General features: G+C 46.6%; 1 protein-coding gene across 3 annotated transcripts in view; it reads left to right on the top strand.

The window, feature by feature from the left end:
• Positions 1-27536, top strand: part of EXOC6B (exocyst complex component 6B) — a 271015-nt gene that overhangs the window by 145340 nt on the left and 98139 nt on the right. For all 3 annotated transcript variants that reach the window (XM_009290673.2, XM_009290672.2, XM_019474974.1), the window contains exons 16-19: positions 3553-3664; positions 6618-6752; positions 7897-8076; positions 13533-13562. In XM_009290673.2, coding sequence (XP_009288948.1) covers positions 3553-3664; positions 6618-6752; positions 7897-8076; positions 13533-13562 — 457 coding nt within the window. The remainder of the gene's footprint in view (positions 1-3552; positions 3665-6617; positions 6753-7896; positions 8077-13532; positions 13563-27536) is intronic.

Raw genomic sequence — 27536 nt, 5'->3', positions numbered from 1 at the left:
CTGTTGATGTGAGCTACTACTTGGTTCATCATTTCAGCTGGGAGAGTCCTGGGCAAGGCAACGGCTAACACCCATCGCTCCTGTCGCCACCCTCACTTACCTCTTCTGTTGAACCAAGGAAGATTTAGAATCATAGAATCATAGAATCGTTAAGGTTGGAAAAGACCTCTAAGATCATCGAGTCCAACCGTCGACCCAACACCCCCATGCCCACTAAACATGTCCCTAAGCGCCGCATCTACACGTCTTTTAAATACCTCCAGGGATGGTGACTCCACCACTTCCCTGGGCAGCCTCTTCCAATGTTTAACCACTCTTCCAGTAAATAAATTTTTCCTCATGTCCAATCTAAACCTCCTCTGGTGCAATTTGAGGCCGTTTCCTCTCGTCCTATCGCTTGTTAGTTGGGAGAAGAGACCGACCTCACCTCGCTACAACCTCCTTTCAGGTGGTTGTAGGGAGCGATGAGGTCTCCCCTCAGCCTCCTTTTCTCCAGGCTAAACAACCCCAAATTTGGGTGATTGCAGTCCAGTGCCTGGTCAAATCCTGCTGCTCTTTTTTTTCCCCTCCCCAAGGAATGCTTCCATTTTTTTTCCTTACACAGTGTGTGGACCTCATGGGAGATGTCGCAGATCCTTCTGCTCTGGTGGAACCCAACCGCAGGGGTTACCAAGCTGCTTGACCCACCGTGTAACTAAAGTTACAACCTGATTTTCTAGCTTATGCAGCCAACAAACAAGATGAGAATAGGAAACCTTTGGAAATGGTGCTGGTATGCAGAGAAAGCTCAGTTAGAAGTGCTTTGAAGAAGTAAAAGCAGCATGGAAGTGCTAAGCAGTATTATTAAGCACTACTTGTTTATGCCCTGGAGGCTATCATGGTTGAGATGTTCCTGCAGCTGAAGTGAGCGATTAAAGCAAACCCTCAATTTGCAAAGCGTTTGGTGATATGGCAACCTCGTGCCGTCAGCACTGGCTGCGGCATCGGGCAGAGGCCAGCAGCAATCCCGCTCCTGCCAAGAGCATGACTGTCTCGGGGCGTACACGCAGCCAGACAGTAACTGGCTTGTTTAATTTCGACGCCCTGATGACAGGTTGACGTTTGAATTAAAAAAAGCAAGCTTTTCCAGCACGACCTATTTGATTGCTGTGTTGGTTTAGTGAGAAAAGCTGACATAATGTCCAAAAGCCCTTGTTTTGCATCTGCGTTTTCTCAGTTCCAGTAGATGCTGGAAGTTCCAGCCACCAGCTCCTCTTCCGGCCTCGGCCGTTCTGCACCTCTGCCATCCTTAGGGACGGGCATTTTTGGGTTTCCCAGGGAAAATCCCGAAAGGGCCACAGTGCTTGTACGAAGGCACAGCACTGCGTATCTTTGCTTGCTGTGCAATTTTTTCTTGACCCCCTCTGAGCGTGGGTCCAGCCCTTTTTGCTCCCCAGCCCCCTCCCCTGGTTCCCACGCCGCTCCGGCAGCAGCAGGCAGCTGCCCCCCGTGTCACAGGGTTCCTTTGTACCACCCCTTCCTTTAAATCTCCTTTTTACCATCTGTAGATCGTCACAGGGTTAGATTTTGTTGTACTTGCTATATTTAACCGTGCTGTTGTCTGGTGGAGGGGACTGGGGACAATCTGGTTCTTCCTGGGGGATGATGGAGGGCCTGGGGGGGGGTGTGCATGCATGCGTGGCGAATTTTGTGTTTCTTTTTGTTTATCTTTAAGTAAAACCTTATTTGAGTGCCCTACCCGTAGTATAAAGACCAGGAAAATTCATTGGCTGGTTTCTTCTCCCCCCACATTTTGATTTCTGTTCCACGCTTTAAAAAACCCAAATGCATCACCTTGGACCACACATCAAAACCCTGCGAGAAGGAGCCAAGGGGTCCATCTGGGACGTGGAGTGGTCTAGCCCTGATCATCGCTGGCACAGGGTGTGCTTCCCCGCTGAGCAGGAGGAAAATAAACTCACAGGGATCAGCGATGATGCTCTATAAGAGACCCACACTAAGACTTTGGCTGATGACATTGAATTTAAATTCAATGCCGAGCTGCTGGCCCCGCTCCGCTTGTGTCCAGCTGGGAAGAAGACAGTGGTCAACCCTTGGCAGGCGTGTAGCTCAGAAAAGCAGAATTCTAAACATCAGGGGAAAGGAAATATTAGAGAAACCTGTTGGGGAGCGTAGCGTGGCGAGCAGCCGCTGGGCGTGCGGGGAGTTGTGCAGCTGGGCTTTTCCTTCGGAAAGCTGCAGCAAGACACGGCTTTCTCGGTCTCACGGAAATACGAGCATGACTTTGCTGAGAGATGCGAGCAGGGAGCAATATTTGCCACTTCTCCTGGGAATTTGGGGGATTTCAGTGCAATTCTGATGCAGTAGCACAAAGAAGGTCCTGAATGACTTGAAAAATTTAGTTGACTGAAGGATGCGCGGTGCTTGGGGAGGATGAGCCGGTTCAGGGGATGCTGCTGTGACCACAGGTTGCTGCTGGAGAAGACTCAGTCTTGCTTTCCCAAGCTGATGGACCGGGGCTTGGCTCAGTGCATCTGCTCTAACTTTAAATAGACACAGAAATTTGGGACATGTGAGCTGGACAAGGGCTGGCAGCACCCGTCCCTGCACCAGCAGGCACCCCAATAGCAGCACCCTGAGATCCCCCACCTTGCATGCCGGCGGCGGGGTAACTGCAAGGTTTGCTTTTGCTTCTCGTGTCCATCCCTGCTTTGTAATCTGGCCCATTCATCAGGTAGAACAGGAGAAGGAGCAAAAGGTCACGGGCTTGATTTACCGGGAGCCTTAAAGTTATTAAGGCTTCTCAGCCTTCCAGTAGAACATTTTCTTTGCCCTCAGCTGCTTGTCACTGCGCTGCCAGAGATAAAGCCTCGTGGTGTCAGGGCTAATGCAGGGCCAACGATAGACCAAAGAAGCCTGTGTCGGGGTGGGTTTCCAAAACCTCCTTCAGAAAGGAGAGGTTGCACCTTGCTGGTGTGCCCGTTGGAAGGGCAGCAGCACTTCAGCAGAAAGCCCAACCCCCAGACTTCAGCAATGCTGCAGTTGCAAGCATCTGGCAAAGGGCATGAACATGTTGCAAGAGCTTCCAGTCTGATTTAGTTAAAGAAAAAGCCGTGAGAAGGTGGTGATGGGGGGGTATTTTGGGGGTTTGGTTTGTTTTTTTCCCCCCGTTGCAGATCTTTGATCCCTTCCGCCTTGTGTACTGAACGTGCAAAACTCCAGCGTTGTGTGCAGGGCGGTGGCTTGGCTGCACGGGTTAGTGCTGACGCTGCGGGCAGCTCTTACCTGTGCTGGACCAGCCCCTCTAAGAGGAGAGGCTCAGGGATGTAGGTTTAGCATGCGTTAGTCCCCCTTCCTTACCGACACATGCACAAAAAGGCCTAAATTCTTGGTATTTTGGTATATATTAGTGTGTCAGCGCCTGTAAGTGATGCACGGATGATCATGCATAAGGCAGAAGAGGGTTGGGAAGGAGACTGGGTGATGAGGGCTCCAGGAGATTTTCTTTTCATAGAGCATTTTGCAAATCTCTCTTTAAATTCTGCTTTTCAGCTCCACCGAAGTTGATGATATGATTAGAAAATCTACAAATCTGCTGCTGACCCGAACGCTGAGCAACTGTTTACAGAATGTCATCAAGAGGAAAAATGTCGGGCTGACGGAGGTAGGACGCAGCTTTGAGGAGACCTATTTCCAGGGCAGGGCAACAGAAGGGGGTTTGGTCCCTTGGAATTCCTTACAGCACCTTTAGAGATGCTGGTTTGGAGCATTGTTATAAAATATTTGGTTGGAAAACAATAACGGAACCACGCAGCGTTGCTGTACAAAGCAAAAAACACTTTATATTGTGGGAAAGCGGAAGCTTTTTTTGCTGTTGCTGTTAGCATTGCCCCTCTCGAATTTGTGGAGCATTGTATATCTCAATTAACGTATAAGGACTTCGAGGAGCACTGGAGAAGAGGCAGGTGGGAACTATGAAAGGATGGGGGAGCGGTCCCCATCTATAGGTGATGTTTGAGGCGGTTTCAGCATATCGCTACAGTATAAACTCTACATTGGTATTTTCTTTCCGCGATGGATACTTTTTTGTGCACAAAGTCATATTTCTGAAAAGCTTAATGCATGTAAATCATGGCTGTTTGGGAACGTGTGTGGTACCAGGGCGCAGTTTGGATACCTTAGTGGGACCCCCGTGTGCTGTTATTAAATGCGTAGGTATTAATACAGTTGCAGTTGTTTAATTGGCTGTACTGTAGAAATGTGTCCTGTTCTCTGGACACTGTAAATACCCTACGGAGGTGAGTTTTGGAGAGTTTAGTGCATTTACAGCAGTATGTATTTACACATGATGCTTCCTCAGCCCTTTATCTCTGGAATCTCTCTGCTCCCTGGGGGCAAATTCCTCTTCCCTCCTGCTCCTCCCAAGGCTCCCTCTGCAAATTGGAATGCAACACTATCCCTGCGCTGTCCTGCTTCCACTGCTCCGTGGAGCACAGGAATTAAAGGGCGTGTTGAAGAGTCCCAGATCATACTCAAGCATAGTCCTGGTGTCAAAAGTGATTGCAAAAGATATTTAAGTACCTTGTATAACTATCGCTTCCCAGATTTAATTTTTGCAAAAAGCGACACTGTCTGTTTCTGGGCATTCCAATGCCATCTTCTAAGCAGTGGACAAGGTAATGCAAGGCCCGGTACCAACCTTCCTGGTCTGTTAGCCTCTTTAATTTATTTTTCATTGCTGTTTTTGGGGGCTACCTCTTAGCAGTGGATGTTGAAGTTTGCTTATCGAGTCTGCTCCAAATAATCCTGGTGTTTTGAATAACCCTGATGTCCCTCAACAAGAGAGAGAGAGAAAGGACGCTACTATTTTTTTCCTTTGAATACCCCAACGAGAAGGTCTTACCCCTCTGAGTTGAAGAGAAGATCAGAGCTTGAAGGAGCCAGAGAGGAGCAGGAAAGCTCATAACAAGTGGTGGAAGAGAATCAAAGCAATCAGGGCCTTCAAGTTTGATAGCTGATCTGGACCAGTAAGTTGTGATGATCAGAGAAGAGGTTCAGGAGGAATTTCACACAGTTGGAAATATCTAATATTTAATTAACTTGAAACGATAGAAAAATATATCACGATCATGGTGTCAGGGCTATCTGACACGGGGAAATGCAAATGAGCTCTTGTTTGAAGGCAAAAATTGAAAACAGAATTAATCCAAGGAATTCAGAAACGAGAAGTCTCCCTGGTTTACCTGTGTAATACATTTCAGGGACCAAGTACAAAACGAGACGAGTTCAAATAGATCGTAATTTGATTTCTTAAAAAGAAAAACCTGACTGAAATCAAAGGAGTGTTGGCTGGAAGGGACCTCTGGAGGTATCTAGCCCAACCTCCCACTGGGACGAGCAATGATCATTGCTCACTTGGATCACGTCAACCGTAGCTTTCCCTACCCAGCTTTTAATTTCTCCAAAACATAGGTCCTACAGCTTCTCTGGGCACCCTGTTCCAGTTCTGCACTACCTTCCTAATGACTCTTTCCCTTTCTAATATCCAAGCTGAACTTCCCAAACTGTGGCCATTGCCCCTTCTCATGTCATCTGGCACTAACAAGAGTTGGGTGCTATAATCTTTATAGTGTTGCTTCAGTATTTAAGTGCCTGCAGCACTCAAATTGATGATTAATCCATCTCATTCAGAAGATCTGCGAGTGTTTCAAAATAATTTCTTCTGAGGAGGTAGCTGTGGACTGCTACACCATACTCCAGCAATTAAGTTATGTCAGTCCGGAGCATTACAATGCCTTCTGTGTCTGCAAGAGCACTGTTTTGGCATGATATCTGAGCTAGACTGAGTTATTTGGAAAGGTTTTGTTATAGCTTATGTTGCACCTTGAAAGTATTTACAGTAGTCTGCTCGGAAAAAAGGTATCTGCTTAAGGAATTAATGATGCTTCCAAGTCAGTGCTCCTAAAGTGGAAGCCTGGATTGGTTTGCTCTGGACTGTAAATGTTTGCGTTGGTTGACTTCAGCAGAGGCTTTTACTCTGTAGTTGCCTTTAATGTCCCGAAATAGTGCCATGTGAAGGCAGCTGAGAAGACAGCATTAAGAAAATTGCAGATAATGGGGGGTATGATAACCGAGAAGATACCAGGGTAAGATCTGCTGTTTACCCACACCACCCTCAGAAAAGTAAAACCTTGTGGTTTCTTTGTTAAATGCCTTAGCATGATGTTGTTGGGTGTCACTCAAGGTATGGGTTATTTAGGGTTCATTAGCAGACAGAATACTTGTGATTTGACATGGCATTTTTTTGTAAGCCTGTTGTATTTGAACTGCGCTGAAATGAGCCCTGACTGACAGCTGAATGCGGGAAAGTCATTTAAAAAAAAAATCTTTTGTGGTATTAGTGGCTGTCATGGGAAATGCTTTTCCCCCAAAATTATCTTTTATTTAAGTTTCTGATGTTGTTAAAGGAGGAGAGCCTTTGAGCGTGTAGCAAAGCTTAGTGTGTTTGTACAGCGTCAGCTTTTCGTGCCAGGAGTTCTTATAAATTGGCATCCATTAACCTGGCACGTCCCTGGCTTCGGGAGCACCATCTTTCAATCCTTTTTTTGCCTTTGCAGCTTGTACAGATTATTATAAATACGACCCATTTGGAGAAATCCTGCAAGTTCCTAGAGGAATTCATAACCAATATCACTAATGTACTTCCAGAAACTGTCCACACTACAAAACTCTACGGGACCACAACCTTCAAGGTGAGAAGGCTGGTAGATCCACCTCTGGGGACTTGCTGTTGGTGTTTGGATGGGAGAGTATCTGCTTTCAGAGCGTGTGTGTGGATGTGTGTATGTAGGGAGCTAAGCTGAGCTGAAAGGTAATTTTGTCATATTCTGGGAAGCTTACGCCATCGGACTAGCTTTTGGGTTTGTCCTTCGGAGCATTACTTCTGTCGAGATCGTGAGCCTTTGTAGCCCTAATTTACAGGCTGTGACTGCAGCACTTATTATCTAAAGGATTAAGCAACTTTTAAACAAAAGCCTGATTATTTTTTTTTAATGATTTTCATTTTGCTGTTTGAGCGCCGTACAGTGTTACACACGCCTGGCCATGAACGCAAGCTCTCCTCTTTCACCCAGGAGGAGAATAGATTTTCAGAACTTAAATTTCTGTATCTTCCCACTCCTTTTAGCATTATCCCCTAAAAATCAGGGCTGGCAGAAACTGCTAGAGGTCCCAGTCTTTAAATCTTTAAATCATAACCCAGGAGCGTCCACCCAGATACTTTATATGAAGTCTTAAGGCTATAATTGGGTCAACTGTGGGGTGTCCAAACTGTGTCCTGTGGCCCGAGAGCAGGAGATGGGAACAGTGCTGAGGACTCCAGCAATGGTAGGGAATTGGTTAGGTGAGGTTTGCCCTTGGGATAACTCAGCAGGAGACCAAGGCCCCATGTCCCCAGGGAAGTCCATTCGTTCTCCCTTCTGGCATCATCTACCTATTTGGCCTAAGGGTGAGTTTTCCTACCCTTCTTCTGGCAGGGAGGCTCCTCTGTGGCCCTCCTGCACCCCATACCTTCACACCTAGTTTGGTGGGCCTCAACCTTTTTCCATACATTCCTCTCCCATCTTTCTCTCTTCCATCCTGCACTAGATTTGTCCTCCTGGTCCCCTGGTTGCATCAGAGGCAGACACCAGCTTGATCTTCCCTACCACTGACCTGGTGGCACATGTCCCACCAGTCTGAGCTAACCTGAGGCTGTAGCAGCCATGTAGTTGCCTACAGGTGCTTTGTCTTGTGCTACCTTTAGGGCTAAAGGTTGGGTCAATGTTCATGTCCTGTTACTTGTGTAGCCTTGTGGTATGGAGACTCCATCCCATGTAATGCCGTCTTGTTTCCCAGGACGCCCGCCATGCTGCCGAGGAGGAGATTTACACTAATCTGAACCAGAAGATAGACCAGTTCTTGCAGCTGGCGGACTACGACTGGATGGCCATGGAGCCGGGCAGCAAGGCCAGCGACTACCTTGTGGATCTCATTGGCTTTCTACGCAGCACGTTTGCTGTGTTCACCCACCTCCCGGTAAGCCACCTCCACCGAATTCCTTTCTTTTTCCGTCTGGGGAGCGCACGGGCATCCGATGGTGCTGTTGAAACTAATGGTTGCTCAAGCTTTATGGAGTGTGATGGAAGTGGGGCCTTGTACCGTCAAGTGTTATGAAAGAACAAATCTATTTATAAAGCAAGCTATTTCGTGTGTTACCAGAAGTTGGGCTTCAGTGAGAGTCTCCCCAAGTATTTGCAAGTCTACTTATACATGAACGGGGGAAATATCGCAGTCCACCATGTAGAAGTAGGATCATAATTCACTAGCCACCTATATTTTAGATATATTAATTTTCAGCTTAATGGACATTCAAGATTTTTTCAAGAGATCGCAGTATAAGGATGCCTATTATTTGAACTGCATACACATTTCCAAATGTTTGTCAAGTCACTGGATGCCTTACATCAAAATAATGCTCTGTGTTGGAAGGCAGCATATGTTTCTTTCTTTTCTCTGCTGTCGAAAATATGCCTGTTACGCTGTTATTGTGATCAAGAAATGTATTTTATGTTGTTTTTTGCAGTTGGCTGAGTAGTGTCCCATTGAATAGGAAAAATATAATCATCAGGGAGTTTCATTTTTGCTCAAACAGCTTTTTTTCCTTTAAATAAGATTTGTTCTGAGCTATCTGGATTTATACTTATGAGTATCTTCAATCAGCAGGTATTTTGAAATAGCAAATCCACTGAGCACTGCATTTGTCCTAAAAGCAATTTCAGATCTTTCTTCTTTACTGGACTGTTACTTATTTGTTGTTAGCGGGTGCCCAGGATTACAGTACACCGGCACACACTGGGCACCTTTCACGAGCTTGGATATAAATAGGAAGAAAAGACTAATCGTACACAATGGCAGTTTCCTCAACTCCGTTCTGCTTGTTTATGTCGCTGTGATGGCTCTACTGGAAGGATGTTCAAGCACTCCAGAGCCATTTTAGGAGGTGTTACAGCCCCAAAACTTCGCAGTCTTCTGCATGGCTCATGTCTTTGGCCTTCCCTATCACAGCAGGAAGATTTGGTAACCAGATGGAAATGAGGACTGATCTGCTGTGGATGGAGAAGCCACCAAAAGAGAAGTGGAAGTGGCTTTCTCAGTTCTCTGGGAAAGTGCTGTTGAGGAGAAGGTGCTTTCTTGGCTCTGTTATCACTAGAACAAACTTCTAGATAAAGTGTTGCCTCCTGCGCAGAGAGGTTGGAAGGGCTTTTGTCTGTCTTCTTGTTCAGGCCAGGTTTATTGCCAAAATGTCCCGTCCGTTAGCAGCCCTGAGCAGCGTGGCTGGTAGCCATGCGAGCAGGCACGGGGCAGGTGCCGTCTGGAATCTGGAGGTGCTTGGAGATGGCTGGATTCCTCAACTGCTGGATTTCTCCTTAAAAAAGGAGATGTGGCTGCGCAGGGGTGGGTTATCACCTGGAGACCACTTCCACAAATCGTACTGGGAGTACTTACGCAAGCAAGTAATGGAGTTTGACAGGAAGATTGGTCTCTGCACCCGAGCGTGAAGTGTGGCTAGCAGGAGAGATGAGGATGGGGAGAGATGCCCACAATGATTTATGAGATGGACCTGGAGTGATTTATCTTCCTTAAATATTAATGTTTCCTTTTTGAGTGAGTCAGAATTGTTTTGGAGACTGGGAGGGCAGCTAATTGGTCTAAAAAGGACCGAGACAGATCGAAGCAGCCTTTTCTCTTCCAGAACTGGATTAGAAAGGACCCAGCTGAGAGGAAGGCTGTCTGCAGTTTGCCTTGGTGGAGGTGCTGGCTAACGTACTGGTGCTGTTCAACCAGCACACACGCAGCACCTTATCTTCAAAGCATTGCACGGCACTGATCCTCCCGACAGCCCTGTGAGATAGGGGAGGCAAGTCAATCAGATGCTGCGATCTGATTTATGAAGCTGTAGAATCTGGTTCAATGGTTTGTAGGAGACGTAGGTCTGGGATTTTTTTTTTATATCTATTGGAGTTTCTTCCTTTAGAGGAGTGCTATGAAGATGCCGTCACTGAGCATTGCTGATGGGTCCCTGCGTATCCTGCAGGCAACAGTGGGTGAGAGCGAGTCAGAAAAAAATCAGGGTACATCGTAAAGGCACCCAGCTCCTTTGGTGTCTCTGCTGGTTCGTCCTTGTAGGGTTCAAGGGCCTTTTTCCAGTGGCTTATTTAGAAACACATTAAAATTGCTGCACTTTGCTAAATGAAATGTAGGAGATAAGGTGTGTAGAAGCCCACATCTGCCTAAACCAATGCAGAAAAATGACAGAGATGTTTATGAAAGCACCAATTATGTGGGATGAGCTTCATTTGTGAAAGGAAAGGGTGAGAGGGGTTCAAGAGGGAAAGGAACTATCTCCAAAAAGGGTGAATTATAAGTAAAAGAGGATATTGCAGGATTGCTAGTGGCAAGGTAGAGCTGTTTCTATACTGCTGGTCTGAATCCAGCCCAAATAATTAGCATCATAGCGTTATGATCTAAGAGGAGTAGCTGCCCGGTTTGAAATGAGTTTGCAGCCTGTTCCAGCTATAAAATATAGGATTTCCACACTGCCAGTAGCTCACGAAGAAAAGCAAATGACTGTGCACCATCTTTGGAGAGTGGAGCATCTTCTTGTCCCTAGAAATGGCCTCCACACAACACCGTCCCTTCCTGTTCTCACGTCCTTTCCTGGTTTGGAAATGCCTCTGTCTTCCAGAGCAGGTACCTTCATGTTGACTGAATTTACACGATTTTAAAATAAGTCAGAAGCGCTCTCCTGCTATTTGAACTTGCAGCAGTTTTTAGGAGAGAAGAGTGGCAGTCTCAGGAGATGACTAAGTGGCAGGAGCCGAGCTACTCACCTGCCTTTTGTCACGGCAGTAATTACACTGAGAAAAACCTTCACCTGCTGATCAAAGAAACTCAGCCTGGGCATGTCAGCATGCGGTTACTGTGCTAAAATTACACCAACAAAAAGTGCTGTCCTGTAATAGAATGGAGCCGAAAGTCCTGAGCCTGCAAAAATGCAGGCGGCTCCTTAGCTTGACGGGTGTGAGTAATCCCATTGTCTCGGACGGGGCTGCTCATCTGCAGGAAACCTTTCTGGGGTCAAGGCTCCAGTTCGCCGCAAGGCAGATCAGATGGCCTTGAAGGGTCCGGTTGACTCAAGTCAACGTTTCGGAGAGGGGGTGAAGAGGAGCAGAGATGCTGAGCGAGCTAAAAGGCGACTCCAAGCCAAGATTTGAGCATTAGGTTTTGTGTTTCCCTTTTTGGATACACGAGGCTGAATTTTTCCTGTATTTATTAGGGTGAATCCCAGAAGGGTTGAGGTTGGAAGGGACCTCTGGAGGTCATGGAATCATAGAATAGTTTGGGTTGGTAGGGACCTCTAAAGGCCATCTAGTCCAGCCCCCCTGCCGTGGGCAGGGACATCTTCAACTAGATCAGGTTGCTCAGAGCCCCGTCCAACCTGACCTGGAATGTTTCCAGGGATGGGGCATCCACCACCTCTCTGGGCAAGCAGATCATCTGGTCCACCTCCCTGTTCAAGCAGGAAGAATAACCCAGACCAAAACTAGTCCTGGCTGGTGGAGTGGCATAAAGTGTCTCCACTTTCTCTAGCGTTCAAGCAGGAATTGCAATCCCTATTTTTTCCTTTAGAGCATGAGAGTAGACACTGTGGGAGATGGTGGAAACCACTTGGTATTAGGAATCCCTGGAATTGATTTGCTTTTTCCAGCTTTGCTTGGGGACGCCGAGCCCCCGGCTGCAAAGGGCATGCTGGTGGGTACAGCATGTGCCGGGGGGGAGGAAAAGTTCATGGTGAAGTTAACAGGGGTTTGGTGCATACCACTGCTGCATGAAATTTTCATGGTGGTGTAGGACCACAATTCGAAAATGCTCCGCTAAGTGCCCAAAATGTCTCAAAGCAAATAACACGCTGGTGGAAATCAAAGCATAATTAACATTTGGCTTCAAGGCTTCCCTCTTCCTGCGTTAAACCAGGGAGGGTCAGTTACTGCTGCTGCTGAGCTTATTAACATGGGATGCTCGGGCCTCATTTAAAAGAAAATACTTTTTTTTTTTAAGAAAAAAAAATACTTAAGCCCCCCCTGTATTTTAGGGAGGGAAAAAAAAAAAAGAGGTGGTTTCTGGTTTTCAGCAAGTAAAGGGCCATGGCCTCAAAAATTAACATTTCCAGCATAATACTTTTAAAAGAATGACTGAAAAAGCCTTTTGTCTTTGATGGCTGATTGTTGTTTTTATTTCTTGTTAGACAAGTTAATGTAAATCGCATTGACAGGGCTACTCCAAACACACTGATTTGTTGACATTAAGCTTCTCAAAGATGGAGGGTTGTGTCAACACCTACAGTGAACTGTCAGGTTAACAAAGCAAGGATGTTTTCTTGGGGGAGGGGAGCAGGGTTGGGGGAAGGGGGGGGGTGTTTTGTTTTTATTTTAAGTTTCCTTTAATCCTCTGTTAGTCTTGTATCTTGATAACCTCCTTTGGAAGGTAATCAGGGCAGGTCAAGAGGTGATGCTGACCCGGGAAGGGGAAGCAATCTTTCAGCGATTGAACAAGCTCTAACCTCTGCCGTCTTGAGTAGTTCAGCATGAACTCTCTGCAGAGGGGTTTTTGGGTTGTTTTTTTTTCCTTTTGTGCTTATTTTTGCCAGATGGCAGGCACAGATTTCAGCTGGAGCTGCGCGCACGCTGCGGCCACTCTGCCTGCAATGTTTTTGCCTTATTCACCGTATTGGCATCTCTTCTCGGTTGCAAATAAATACACCAGCCCCGGCAGCTCTTGCTTTGGTAGAAAGAGCTTTGGAAGTGTTTATTTTCTTTTTAAAGAGAACGATTACCTATGTTTTTATTTAAAAAGCCAAATCCCTCTGTACTATTTTAAAAGGCAAGGCACTGTGCATAGAAGTAAAATGCCTTGAACTTTGCACCAACCACAGCCTTGACCACGTTGGGAGGGACCAAAGTGGAATATAACTGTCATGAAAACATCATAAGAGCACCAAAGACACCTTCTTTAGATTTGCACGAGTCCTGTCTGTGCTTAGGTAACATCTCCTTGCCCTCGGAAGAGCTGAGCAAGTTTTGTTTGAGCTTATCCCTGCTGTCACTCACTAGGGTTTGACATCCATCACCTCCATCTTACAGGTGGGAGAGCTGAGGCACGTGGATGTTGACTTGCTGAGCATATTTAATAGCAATAAAACTGGTCTTGTGGTACTTTGATTTCTTCCTCATCCTCCTTAGACCAGGTTCAAAGAGCCCATATTTTGTTTTTTTAATACTCTGCCAACTGCCGAGCAGCCGGTGCCTTGGTTGGAGCATTGAGGGGTTGTAGGCACCTACGGGTGATGACCGATGTGTACGTCTCTGCCTTTCTTGCTGTTGCTTTGCTCTCTTCTGCATTTGACTTTAAACTCCCTGTGTTGTCCTCTGTAGGGGGATGTAGATGTCCACTCTACAATGTCGGTGAGTACAAGACTGCGTGTCGTGCGCGTTCAGTCTGCTCTGCTCGCACCTCAAATGTTAGAGGGTGAGTTGAACCAGAAAAGGTCCTTAGTCTGGGAAGGGAGGAAAGGAAAAAGACTGAGTAGAAGTTTAAATCAATAGGATAAATAAGAGACCAGGGGAAAGGGTTTCCTTCTGGACAGGTCGCCCACAAGCGTGCTGTTGCAGTAGCATTGCTAAATTGTTGCTTTTAGAGCACGTCGCATTTAACTGGCTCCTTTTATCCCCCATGCATCCCTAAATGTGCGGGGAATTAGGGGAAATGCCTGTTATTAGGGAAAGCATGATGGGATCTTCAACTTCTGCTTGAAAGAGAAAAGATCTTTGTAAAATCCCCCCTCACTCCCTGTATTTTGTTCAGACAAATCCCCCATGGGGATTTCAGCCTGACGTTCCTCCTGGTCTAAGTGCTCCGACCCGGGGCTTGGACCACTAAGCCTTCCCTCCGGCTAGAGTGGTAGAATTTTATCCAGAAAATAGTGTGGGTTCTTGACGTTTACTATCTCCCTATTTGGATTAGGGCAATTAGCACAAAGAAGGCAGAGGAGACCTTTCGGACCTGCCTTCTGGTTCAACAAACCCCTCTAATTGTTGTCATTTCTGCTTGTTTCATGTGCGGGAGAAAAATCTGCAGCACTTCCCCGGATAGATCGCAAACAAAGTGCTCTCGAGCTACCTTGTTTCCTCTGTTCCCATGTCTGCAAGCCAAGGCACGTACAAGCAGAGTGTGCCTCGTTTTTTTTGTCGGTGCAGCCCTGCTCGATGCGGTTGTGCGGTGTGAGATGCGGCCGTTGCGGAGGCGTAGCCTCTACCCCAGCTTCTGCTTTTCTGCCTTTAACCCCTGCTCTTCATTTTAATGCTAAGCTGCCATGGTAGTATTGATATTTCACGCCGCAGTTGGGTGCGTGTACCCCTTTTCCTGGAAACTGAGCATAGCTAAGCCTTGAGTATTTGCAGGCTCTGGGCACCTGGGGGTTTCTAAGTCAACATCGAGGTCTCAAATCAACGCCAGCTTCTGGAAAGAAAGAGCCTTGTTAAAGCATTTTGAGGCCAACTTCCATCAAAACCGTGGCTCGGTTGCTGGCAGGGCTGCGGGAGCTGCCTGCGCTGTCGGGGAGCAGGCAGGGATGCTTTGGGCATCCCCCTGCGGCCGCGGGTTTCCAGGAACGGTGCTGAATGTTGACCATCCTATGTGGTGTCCTTAGGGCGTACCCTAAGAGAGACAGATGCAGAAACTGGTATTGCCTCTGGCTTTTCAAGACTTTCAACCATTTAGAAGCCAGATGTATTTATTTCTTTAATTGAATCCAGTGCCTAGACAGCTATGGAGTCAGCTTCCTATGGAGAGGGGTGCATTAGTTTCATTAAGGTAAATCAATGAAAAATAATACCTGGAGGTCCCCTGGAAAGGGTCAGGAATGGAGTAATCCCTTTATATGGTGGGACTGTGCTAGCCTGCTCTCAGTTGGTTTTGTTTTTAACTGCAACGGATTCTAATTTTCCTTTTAACCCCTCTAATTTTCTGTTCTCTAGGTAGTTTGTATTAATTGGTGGAAATAAATCACTAATCTGTCTGTCTAAAAGAGATTGAAAAATAAAAATCTGATTGCACGAAATAGTAGGACAAAGGAGTAATTGTAACGGAGTTTAAAATGTCCGGTGGGAAGTAGTCGCGGCTAATCCTGGAAGTTTCTTGGTGTTGTAGATACAGACACACATAAAAAAAAGCAAGTTGCCTGGGATGCAGACATGGACAGGGCATGAGCAGTATCCAAAATCCTCCCTGTATGGTCCTCAGGGGGCTTCCTCTGCTCTCCAGAGATGATCCGAGTCTCTTGGGGGGTTGCTCGGACCAGCTTGCCCTGAAGGTTGGGCAAAATGCCCTTAAAACGGGGGTGCCTTGGCGGGGAGAAGATGGGCTGGTGTCTGGAGCAGCGCTTGCATGGCTGTGTGGTCCTGTGCTGCCCGCCTTGCTGCGGTCTGGTAGCTGTGCATTACTTTCCTGGTCTTCTCAAGTGTCTCCGAAATCCCAAATACTTCCCAAAATGAAGGGGTCGAAACAAGAACTAATGGTTGCTTTAAAGCAAGGAGCAAAGCATTCAAATACGGTGGATTTAGCTTTGTTGGCTGGGGAGAAGGCTGACCTCTGATTAAGCCAGGAGCGCTAGTTAACTCGAATCCGGGTGAGCCAAGTTATCTTGTAATTACATGGTTTCTTGTCTGCTTTCAGCACTTTGAAAATTAATTGAAGCTAAAATGCCCAGTCCCATAAATCCTTTAAACCAGGGTGTGCACGCTTCCCTAGGTATTGCTTCCCTTTGTGTAGTCACCTTGGCATGTTTGGCTTTGATTTTTATTTTACAAACTCAGATTTATAAAGCTATTTTATGCTTACTTTTGCATGCACGTACATACACAAAGAATCAGATGTGCGGTACGGGGAATTTGGCAGTCGAAAATGCATCCTCAGCGTAAGGAATCCAAACATGCCTGCTGCTTCCTGCGCCAGAGCCCCAGCCTATACCTTCCAAAAACCCTAACAGAAGTTAAAGCATGGGGGGTTTTGGGTTTTTTTTCCCCCTTTAGCAAATTTAAGCAAAACAATAGACTTTGCAATTTTATGCTTTCCTCTTATTTCATCCACTGGCAAGCTGAAATCTTGTAAGGCTTCTTTTAAGTTGTGAACGTGCGAAGGAACACCAGTGAACACCACATCTGCTTCCAAAAGCCCCCGGCTATCTTGCTTAACCTACCCACGGGAGGAGACCCACCTGCCCTAGAGGAGCCCAACCTGAAAGTGCAATGTCCTGTGGGGTCCCCGTGCAGAGGTCACTTGAATTGAGGTTGCACGGAGAAGCGTTGGGAGCTCGTGCCCATCATTCGGAGCCGATAGCTGCCTGAGCACGGTTGAGGGCTATTGGTATGGTTGAAGTGGCTGCAATTAAGGTCACGTCGTTTCGTGACCATCGTAGGGGTGCCTTTACACAGGGAGATGTTCTCCCTGGATCTTGTAGCCCAGGTTAGATGTAATAGCAAGAAAGAGAAGCGAAGCTTTTAAAAGTGCAGATCCTTACGGATTTCTCATGATGGCTGTGGTCTTTCTTCATTGTGTTTCACAAATGGCAATAAATAACGAGAGCCCGATGGGTTAATTAAAAAACAAGTAATTTCTACAGCTTTCACCATCCATGTTTTCTTCTCTGTTTTTCAACTATAACATCTAAATATTGAAAATGGAAATTTAATGTATGATGTAGTTTTTGGAAAAATGTAAAACGAGCTGAAGTTTCATACGCCGCTTGTGTTGGTCGCTCAGTATTCTCTCTGCTTGGAAAAAAAAAACCCTCCTGAATTGGGCGTTGATGGCTCATGGAGTGGAAATGGAGTGGGTGGTTTTTTGGGGTTTTTTTTGTTTTGAGCTCATCCTTTTTTCCAGTCTGTTCAACATCTGGGCCTTAGGTCATGTATTAGTTGCATTTCCAACAGGCGGCCGTACGTCATGGCAACACGCCGACCCTTCCTTCGGCATCTCGGCAAGCAGAAATCTGCGTAAACGGGGAATCTGGAGCATCCATGTGTGTGCGAAGGGTGAGAAACCCTTCGTGTCAGTGTGCCGGAGGGCTCTGCTGTGAGGATGAGTGCAGTGTGCTGTGCTCCAAGCCTCGAGATCTTTCCCCTTTTATTTATAACCTCAAATTATAATTATAAAATTATATAGCAAAAATGAAGCGATTCAGTTCACTCTCTTTAAGTCTTCCTACTGCCATAATTGGCAAATGCTTTGCCCTGATAAATCAGCAGAAAGAAGCGTGGTTCTAGCTCTTCATATGTTAGGGGGGGGGGGAAAAAAAAAAAAAAAAATAAATCTGTATTTAATCAACTTTTTGTTTCCAAAATGGCAGCTGCTTTGTATTTAATGGAAAATCAGGCTCTTCCCAATGGAAAGAATGTTATTCCCAAAGCGAATACAAAAGAAAATAAAAGCCACAAAAGAGGAGGATGAAATATGTCATTTATTTTTTTTCTTTTCCTCGTTCATTCCAGTTGTGGAGCCGCGCATGGAACATGGTCAGGCCACGGCTCTGGTTTGCGTCAAGTAACTCGAAAAGCCTCAGCCTGTGGACACGGGGACCAGGAGAGAGCCTCGCTCCACGTTAGGAGGCACAAATAGGACTGAGAAAAATTAGGGCTACTTCATGCTTCTTGTGTACATATAGAGACTCATTAACTGCAGGTTATTTATGGGTTTCATTCCTTTGCAGGCTGAGGCGCCTCCGCTGTTGGAGCACCACGTTTTTTCCTTGACGCCTCTTGTTGCAGGGTCTTGGTGTCTTTTTCAGAGGTGAATGATCTCTGTGGAGACCCAAGTGATGGGCACGGGAGGAGAAAATTGAGGAGCATCAGGCCCGTGCCTTGGCCAAGCCCGCCCAGCAGGTCCACGGGTCGCCATCCTCTCCCTGGGGTTGTAGTGAATCTACAGCACCGTCCTTTCTCGGTCTGCTGCTCGTGTTTGCTTGCAGTATTTGCTCTGAAACGCATTTAAATGTTGGAAAATTAATATTTAGTGCTGGGGGGAGGCTGCCAAACTGCCACCGTGGCAAGTCAAAAGCCCCAGGTTTGTACAGTTCGGTCAAGGGTGCAATTGGGTTTAGGGTTCCCTCCTGCAGCTGGGCCAGGGATGTTGAGTCACGCCGTGGAGATACCCTCTGGGGGAAGGAGAAACGGTTTGAGCTGTCGTGATGTGCTCTGTCCATGTATTTGGGGTTTTGTGCGGGTTTTGGTAGCTGCTTCCCTGCTGGCCCCTGCACCTCCCTGTCTCGTGATGCCGTTTCTCAGCGCAAGAAGGCGGCGCAGGCGTTTGCAGTGCAGCTCGTAACAGCGCAGAGTATTTAGAGAGCAGGTACTTTTTAATATTTTATTGTTTGAAAAAGAAGGTCACGTAAAGAAAGTGGAAAGCAGCAGATTTGGAACGGGAGTTTGATGCCATGGGCTGAACCTCCAGCCTGGTGGGGAGAGTTGGGATCAGATGGTTACGTGATTAATGAGAGTGCCTACAGTTAAATCAAGTGGCTAAGAAGGATAAAGCATATAATTCCTGGCGTTTCTCAAAGCATAATGCTGTCGTACACCTAACCTGGACTGGCAGGAGTGCTTTCCCACCCGCGTCCAGTGTGAAGGTCCTTGCACAGATCTCTGAAGCATCTCAGGAGACCAGGCAGCAGCTGGGTGCACCAATGCAGGCATTGCTTATTTTGGGTGCGCCAGGCTCTGCACACAACTGTTTCTGTGCTATAGACTTTTAAAAAGTGGTTAATTAAAAATATCCTGCCAGTCGGATGGTGTGCAAGGAAAAAGACGCAGATCTTGGAATCCTCTCTTTCCTTGGGGTTTTTTTGCATATGCAAAAAACCCCCCAGCAGCTTCCCAGCTTTGCTGCAAACTACTGAGCTTCTACGAAAGACCTCTGCCCGGTTGTGTGTTTGTGTGCCTCCATAAGGCTTCAAAGAAACTGTCCTGTGCTCAGTTGTAACAGCTGCGTCCCGAGGTACTTCCCTTCTCCACCCCCTGCCCTTCCTTCTATTTATTTATTTTCCTATTTAAAACAAAAAATAAAGTAGATGTCGCTTGTTGACTCTGACAGTGCAGTCAAAGCGAGGGAAAAATCTCGTGTTCCTGTGCGTGCTCTTATCCTGGATCCTCCTACATCCTGGATCCCACAATTATACGTGGTTACAAAATCCTTGAGTTGTGCTTTTGCTGTTGGGTGTATTCACTCCTGCTTGTAAGCAAGTAGATGCAGTTCATAGTGCCAAGACCCTGTGATGCCTATGTAGGAAAAACCTTGCCATGGAGCTGGTTACTCCACAAATTAAGTGTCATTTGGTTAAAGACCAAAAAAAAACCCAGACTGAATAAAATAATATTATCAAAAAAAAAAAAAAAGCTAAGCACTTTCAGATCTCTCTGTGGGAGCTGATTGTGACCGTCACCCCCGATGTGATTTCTGCTGTGCTGCTCTGTATGAGAGCCTTGAGTCTCCCGCCAGCTTCAGCCAAAATAGCCTCCAGCTGTTGACCTTGGGCATCTTCGACACAGCCAAACTGTTACGGTTTTTCCTCTTTTGTTGGAATGTGAGGGGTTTTGTATCGGGCTGCAGTGGTTGGCGTAACTGGCTGGTTTATTTTTTGTGTGGTGAGAATAATTGCTGTATTTGCTTTTTTTTCCCCTTTTCTTTTTTATTTGTCTGGTTGCCTCTAAGCTTCTGTTGGGAGTTCAGCTTTGCCATGTGTTTGTCTTGCTGCCGTATCTGTGACAGCCTGTTTTCCCTTTAATGCTCAAAATAGAATATAAGTAGTAAACGTTTACTTCTGAAAATGACACCCCGTCGATTTTTTTAAATACCTCTGGAAGACAGCCACTTAAACATGAACTTGGGCTCAGCCTTTGCATGAGTTTGAAAGCAATCCCTCGTCAGTCAGAGGATGGTGGCTTTCCAGGTTGGTTGGAGCAACTGCTCTTTTCGCTCTTCAGATGCCGTCAGCTTTCCAGGTGAGTGGGTCTTTGCACGAGACAAATTTCACTCGAAATTGTATTAGCTGGCACTGCTTTAAGGTGTTGCTCTTCATAGGTTTACTATGGTGAACCTGAGATATTCCAGTGGTGGAAGGCTATCTCTTGAACCAAGCTATCACATGATAGGGATGGTTGAAGTCACGGGAAGACCAAAATCCCAGTTTCGCTCAGAAAAGGCTACAACAGTACCTCAGTGGTGATAATCTGTTTAAATCTGGTGATTTGCTAATGGCAACGAAGCTGCTTCCATAGGTGACTGCAGCGTGCCCTGCTCCCAGCCCAAGTAATCAGGTGTAGAGGGAAGGGGAGCAACGCCTGTAGCTCGTCCTGCGCAGAGCGTCAGTCCTCCTCCTAAACCAGAAACTGTCATTCATCGGGTCACTTCTGGCATGGCATATCCTGGGGAGAAAGAGGCCCTTCTTATTCCTGGTAAACCAGGGCACAGGTGCCTGTCCCGTTCACTGCGAGTAGCAGGATGGATTTTGGGGCTGTTGGAAGGGAGGCTGTTGACATGAAGGCGATGCCATTGACGGTTCCAGTGGGTCACAGCTGTGCATTGAATCCAAAATGCCTTCCTCAAACATGTGTGCAGTCATTGCTTCTCCTTTCATAAGTTTGGCCATCAGGAAACCTTTAACTTTGTAACTGTCAAGTAATATGAAGACCTGATGGGGGTCCAAGGCTGGGGAGCATCACTTTCCCCAACAGGCATTGGTCTGTGCTCAGGAGCCCTGGCCCACACGCGTTGCTCATCGCCAACCTTCTCTTGTTGGCTGGAAGGTTTCTTCTTCTTTTCCTTGGCAAATTTCAAAACCGCGTGAACGTCAACTTGTAGCTTGGTGCCAGTTGCCTTTTTCCAAGTCCGTAAGTCAACACACTGGCTTTAGTGTGTAGCTCCTGGGATGACTTCACGGAGCCAGAGATCAAATACGGAGCTTGACAGTGGCTGAAATCAATCAGTGACTATGAATGCTCGCACATCAGTCACCTCTCACGTCCCACACGGGTCACGTCTAACGGAGAGTGACAGGGCTCAGCCCACGGCATGTTCCCTGCTGGAAACCAGGAACTGGTCTGCTCTCGTCCTCTTTCCATAATGCAAACAATTTTGGGAGGAAAAAGTGATTTCTTCTTCTTAGTAAGGGTTCTGCAAAGTCAAGTAAATAGAATTAATTAGTTAGGCGTTGCTCTCTTGATACCTAATCTGAAGCTAATACTGCTAGGGATGGATTTGATTTTCTGGGATGTGTGGTGGTGTCTGACTGTATAGCACTTAACAAGTCTAATCGTCTCCTGGACAAAGACACTGCATTGATTCTCCTTCTATATTAAACATAAAACTTCTTAGAAAAATTAACTTTTCTTTTTGCTAATCTGTATCGTTCCCAGTGATTTGACGCTCATGATGTTGTGTTTTAACTCCATCTGGTTGCTTCCGTTCTTGTGCCTTAATCTGGGCTTGATTTAGCTGTGGTATCCCGCAGTTCTCCAGATCAGCATCTTCTCTCTTTTAAACATTGGGGCAGATGTTTTCTCTACCTTTCCATCAAACTCCTCAGTGCTCCAAGGCCACTAAAAAAGAGACATCAATTTAGGAAGCTCCCCTTCCCCTTGTCCCTCCACTGGGTCCATGTGATCCCATCCTGTGGGCCTGTAAGGTGCAAGCTTTGGTTTGGACCATGCTCCCTGTGCCGTTGCCTCTCCATGCCATCAGAAATGCACCCGTAGAGGCCGGCATGGCCAAGCTGGTCATTGATGCCAGCTGAGCTTCTGCCTTCAGAGGGGGCATCTTTGGAGACCACCCTGCTCAGGGTGGGCATTGCTGCGCGAGCCTGCGGGCTTGGCCAACGCAGAGAGGGATGCCTCTTCTTGACCATCTGTTTTGCTTGGGGCTCTCACGTGCTGCTCCTGGACCTCTTCGTCCTGGATACACTCAGTTTTATTGGCAAGATGTTGGGTGCAGATCCACAGCTTTTTTTTTAAATAATAAAAACTCAACCAAACTTACAAAAATAACCCCAAGAAAAAACCTACCCCAAACCCAACAAAAAACCCAACCAAATGCCCCCACAAAACCCACTTTGTCAAAATTAAAAATGGATTTCTAGGCAATTAATAAGAGGTTTGTTTTGTTTTTTAAGTAAGCCTCTTAAAACCAGCAGAGTACTCATTGTACGTTTGTTTTCACTGTTTGGGAACTGTTAATGTATCTGGGTAATGGTTTGGAGGTTTTTGCCATCTTCAGTGACTGCAGAACAGTAGTTTAAAAAAAAAAAAACCAAAAACAATTAAAAAATGCATCAGGGTGGTGTTAAGAACCTAGCAAATCAGGATGGCACGGGCAAGCCAGGAAATCTTCCTCTTAACAATTAGCAGAGCTGTTTTACTGATTTTGCCCATGGTTTAGTGAGATTTGGGGCTCTGGTGCTGCTGGCAGCAAGGACAGGCCAGAGGCATCTGGGGCAGGAGATCACGCCCTAGGGGTCTGCAGGGTCTGAAGTCTTCATCCCTGCCTGCACAGAAAGTATCCGCTGGGATTATTCTTGGTTTTATGCTGCCGAGCAATTGCTCATTATTATAGCATCACGTTTCCATCTTCTGCAAAATATTCCACCAATATTGCATTATGAATTGGAAAAGCCAGCACATTCAGTGTTGAAATTATTGGGACAACTTGTGGTGTTTATAGAAAAGTGGACGTTTAGTATTGAGGAATTCCAATTTTTTGGCCCACTTTTCTGTTGTATGAAGTCCATGGATTTGCATGTCTAAATATACTTAATCACATCAATCCCAATGCTTGTTGCAGATCACAAAGAAATTCTGTTGGTAGCAAAAAAAATAAAAATAAAAAAAATTGGAAACTCTGAGACCATTTGAAACCTGTCAGGCTTTGTTTTTCACGGAAATGCTGCATTAATTCTTTGGCGAGTTGGTGGAAGCGTTCTTGGTGCTACAGTAGGACTTTTGTATGAATTGCAGTGACCACATTGCACCTAATTTTGGCCAAGTGAAAAGCAGGAGGCACCAGCATGTTCCTCCTCGACAAAGCCAGAGGTGCTCCTGCAGGGTGGTGGGATGGTGCCCCTTGGACAACCTGCTTGGGTCTCTTCTGGGACCCTCTGGTTGGTGGCCGTTGCCAGCTCGTGCCACCACCGTGGCTCTGGCAGCGGTAGGTGTGTGCCGAGGAGCCCCCTTTCCCCCCGCCATGAGGTGGGTAGTGGCAGCATGTTCCTGATTGCACGTTAAGATTAATGGGTATTTATTTTACCAACCATTCCGTTTCAGTAGCTTTTAATGAGTCCTTTGATAGCAAGTTCCTTAATTAACAAGGCAGCCTCTCAGCGTTTCCTTTCCCTAATTGTTAACATATTTGCTATTTTCAAACAAATGTGCTACCGTGAGCAGTGCCGGCTCCACAGCCTCCGTGCTGACCTTCCCTGCGGTGGCTGCCCGTCCTTCTGGGAACCCAGAGGCTTCAATCTGCTGCCCAAGGATGAAATACAGATAAAAAGAGATGGTTTCATGGCTGATCTCCTGAAGTGTGATTGACTTGGTGGGGTCCATGGGGAGTAGCCCATGGAGATATGCTCCAGTAGGTGCCCCTTGGTTGTGTCTTTGGGAGAGCTTCAGAGGTTTGGCTCTGCCCTTTCACTGGTTGGCATGGCCACAAGGAACCTCTCTAGATGTCCTACCTCTGTGCCCAGAGGAAGCCTTGGTGGGACAGGGAAGGCAGCATCACCTTGAGAGGTGTCGTGGAAACCCCAACAGCAGACCCCAACTGCAAAGAGGTTGTATCAAAGGCCACGGACAGAGGGATTCATTGCCAGAAATATGGTTACGAACTGATTTGAACCTCAGAACAAACCCCCGTGGCTTTTGCTCTGATAATGCACTCAGAATTGTTTTATTTCGCTGAACATTGGACCAAGCTGGAGCTTGGTGGGGCAGGCACTTGGGCATCTTGGCCGTTGAGCTCTTGTCAACTTTCACCCGTGGCGCCCATTCTCCCTGATGCAAATCCAGTTCATTTTTAATGAGGTTTGCAAAGGTCTTGAATAAACGAGTGATACTATAGAGATGTTCCTGGAATTGCTTCATGAGACTTTAAGCTCTTCAGTTTTCTGTCAAGTTGGTGACTTTAAGGTGTTTATTTTCCCCCTTCTCTGCAGACAGCTCAGGTCGTGGTTGCATTTCTCCTCCTTTGCCTTCCTCTCTAAATCTCATCTTGCATTTTAGATAAATTGTTCCTGAGCTGGAGGGACTGCAGCGTTCAGGCAGGTGAAGCATTTCTGAAATACAGGCAGGGACCGAGCTGGTTTGGAGCCGCGCCGGGGAGTGGGATCAGGACCTAACCCTGCAATTTCTCGGGGCGCTGGCACAGGGAGAGCCTTTGGGAGTACCACCGGTTCCGCCACGCGCTCGCAAAAATCATCAGGGTAATTAGCACGAGGTCTGAGCCGTCCCAGCTGAGTGCGGTGGCTCCTCTGAACCGCGGGGTTTTCTAGGAGCAGCGATGTCTAGGGATGACATCTCGGAGGCATCCAGCTCAATCTCCATGCCAAGGCACGTGTCCCGACACCGCTGCTGTGGGTGGTGCAGTTAGTGATTTTGGGAGGGGGGGTGAAGCTGGTGGAAAACACGTCCATCACGGGCTCGGCTCTGCGTGTCGGTGTGCCGGGTGGGCGCCCCGGGGCGAGCGGGGGCTCTTCCTCCCAGCACTGCGGGAAAGCTGAAAAATGAACCAGGGAGAAAAAAAATAACACTATGAAGTGAACCTCAGTGGTAAATAAGTGCCAGAGAACCAAGATGGGCGCGTTGTGGTATGAGGATGTGCTTGATATCTGCCAGCGTGCAGCCCAAACCACCCCAAGTGTGAATACAAACAGCCTTCTTCACCTGCAGCAGCAGCTTATTAGTAGTGATATATCAGTGTCCTGGCGCTGGTTTTTCTCCTGTCAACAGCAGCTGCTTATCAAGCAGATATTGCACTGTAGTTCTGGGGAAATAGTCTAAAATTGATGTTCGGAAGCCGTTGCTGATCTTACAAGGAGCTGCTGTAAGTGGGCATCTGTTGCGCTGAGTGTAGGTGTGGGGCGGAAAAGGGTTAGGTTCAGTCTTATTTATAAGACTGAAAAGCATAAGTTCTGGAAGGGTTTTAAATCTTGGTGCCCAGGGAGTGAGATGCTGGTCATCCCTGGTGGTACCTTCTTTTCTCTAGCCAGACACTTCGCACAATGATTTAAACCCCTGTGGCATCTCCAATAGTAAATAGTCCCATCTCTGATAGTAAATATAAGGAAAAACAGATCAATGCTTAAAAGGCGGAAAAAAATACCTGTATACACTTTTGTCTTTCATCTAGTAATTTTGGATCTGAACTGTCAGGAATTTGTATGTTAAATCTAAGATTAAAGACCGAGTCTTTTTTAAAGCAGAATGTTTTTTAGGTGTTTGAACCTTCTGAATAATGGAAATAAAAGGTCAGGTTCTTAGCTGGCGTGAGAAGATTCAGCTTCAGGGTTTTGAAAGATGCAGTGCACCTTTGCACCTGAAAAAAGTTTTGGGCCTAGCCAAATCCCTTGTGAAAAAGGAAGGAGGAGGAAAGGCTGAGCCAGAAGCTGCTCCTGGGCTTGTCGATTGGATCCCCTTTACCATCTCTGCAACGAGCCGCAGTAGAGAATGCTCGCAAAGAATGTCCTAAAGTACCACTTACGCGCCGCTTTCACGGCGAAGACTCAGCAGAGTCGTTGTGCTGTCAAGCCCTGATGATTAAATTACTTTTTCCATCCCATCTTCCTCGCGTTTGGCTTATTAACTTGACATTTCATCTCAATTATTTGCTCTTCTTCACGCCCTCCTGGTGTCGCTTGTCATTCACTCCTTATTCGGGCAAGTCTGGCTGGCTGGAGGAATGCGTGCACCGGGGCAGGCGTGTTTGCTGGGGTTGTTGTATGCTTAGGTAACCCTTTAGGTACCTCCACGTGTGCTGATCTGACCCTTGCTTGGTGTGCAAGAAGGTTGTTCCTCTTAAATTTTTGTCAATGGGGCAGTAAACATTCCTGGGAGGTTTTCCTTTTGACTTCACCTGGGATTGAGCATCTCCAAGGCTTCTCCAAAGGTTGCAACTCTCTATGCAAACTCCTGCTGATGTGCAAGCATGAGCTACTCGTTGGGATTTTCTCATGCTCTTCCAAGAAGGGTAAGGAGCCCTGTCCCCCATGCCCAGCGTGGGTGAGGGTCCCAGGGCATGGCTGCAGAGCTTTGCTTTCTCATCCTCTGCTTCCATCTGGGTCTTCTGCTCAATAACACATCAAAACTACTCGGTCATAGCAAAAACTCAAGTGTCTGTTGGAAGTAATGAAGAAAAATCACAGTCGGGTAGCGGCATGCTTCCCACTGCGGTCGGGGATGAGGAATTGGCACGAGCGGTGTTTTAAATAACCAAATGTGTCAGAAGGGCACAAGTAAATGATGAAAAGCAAAAAAAAAACCCGGGGCTCCGCTAAACTTTATGGTTGCCATGCTTCATCTTAATTTTAGCGAAGGTGTTTGTTTGGAGGTGAGTAATGAACGCTCCTGGAGCCTGGGAACAGCAGTGAACAGCGGAGATGAAGTACCCTGCCCCGTAATGCATGGGTCTGCTCTTTTTTTTGTTTTTTTTAAACAAAAAATGATTTTTTTTCCCTCCTGCTGAAGATGAGTATGGCCTGAAGACCCAAAACAACTTTGCAAAGCTGGTTTGCAAAGAACACTTCCCAGCACATGCATCAAACATTTGCTCATCTCTCTGTGTGCTGCGGTAATGAAACTTGTGATACTTAGCTTGAAACACCGCATAAACTCCTCGCTTTAATCCCAGTTTAAATACAATTTGTAAAGTGCTTGTAAAAATCTGCGAGATCTCCTAAGCCACTCCTTGTTTTCAGGAAAGCATGTTAAAGTCTTTTGTGTGCGTTTGAAAACGTAATCTCCTCCTGAAGCTGTTTTCATGGTAGCACCATTATCCAGAAATATTATCGTGGGGTTACACACACGGACAGCAGGATCGTTCTGTGCGGTGCCGGCCAGTGGGTTTGTGCGAGTCTGTGCTCTTGTGCCAAACGATTTCCCCGTTTTTATGGGTTTAATATAAGTTGCAGACCCGTGCAAATCTTATCTGCCAAATCTTATCTACCCAAATCTTATCTGCCACAAATTTTGGATGGCACACGGCAGTACATGAGGAATGGGGGAAATCTTTTGAGCATTTGGAAATGAGGGAGAAATTTGGATAGGTTGGGAAAAAAAAAATGCTCCCACATGTTCAGTGCCCCTAAATGTCGTGGTTTAATCTCAGTCGGCAACTAAGCACCACGCAGC

This window comes from Aptenodytes forsteri, unplaced genomic scaffold (assembly GCF_000699145.1).
Source record: "Aptenodytes forsteri isolate BGI_AS27 unplaced genomic scaffold, ASM69914v1 Scaffold236, whole genome shotgun sequence".
Taxonomy (NCBI): domain Eukaryota; kingdom Metazoa; phylum Chordata; class Aves; order Sphenisciformes; family Spheniscidae; genus Aptenodytes; species Aptenodytes forsteri.
Note: the sequence above shows the minus strand (reverse complement) of the source record. Positions and strands in the feature narration are given on the sequence as shown.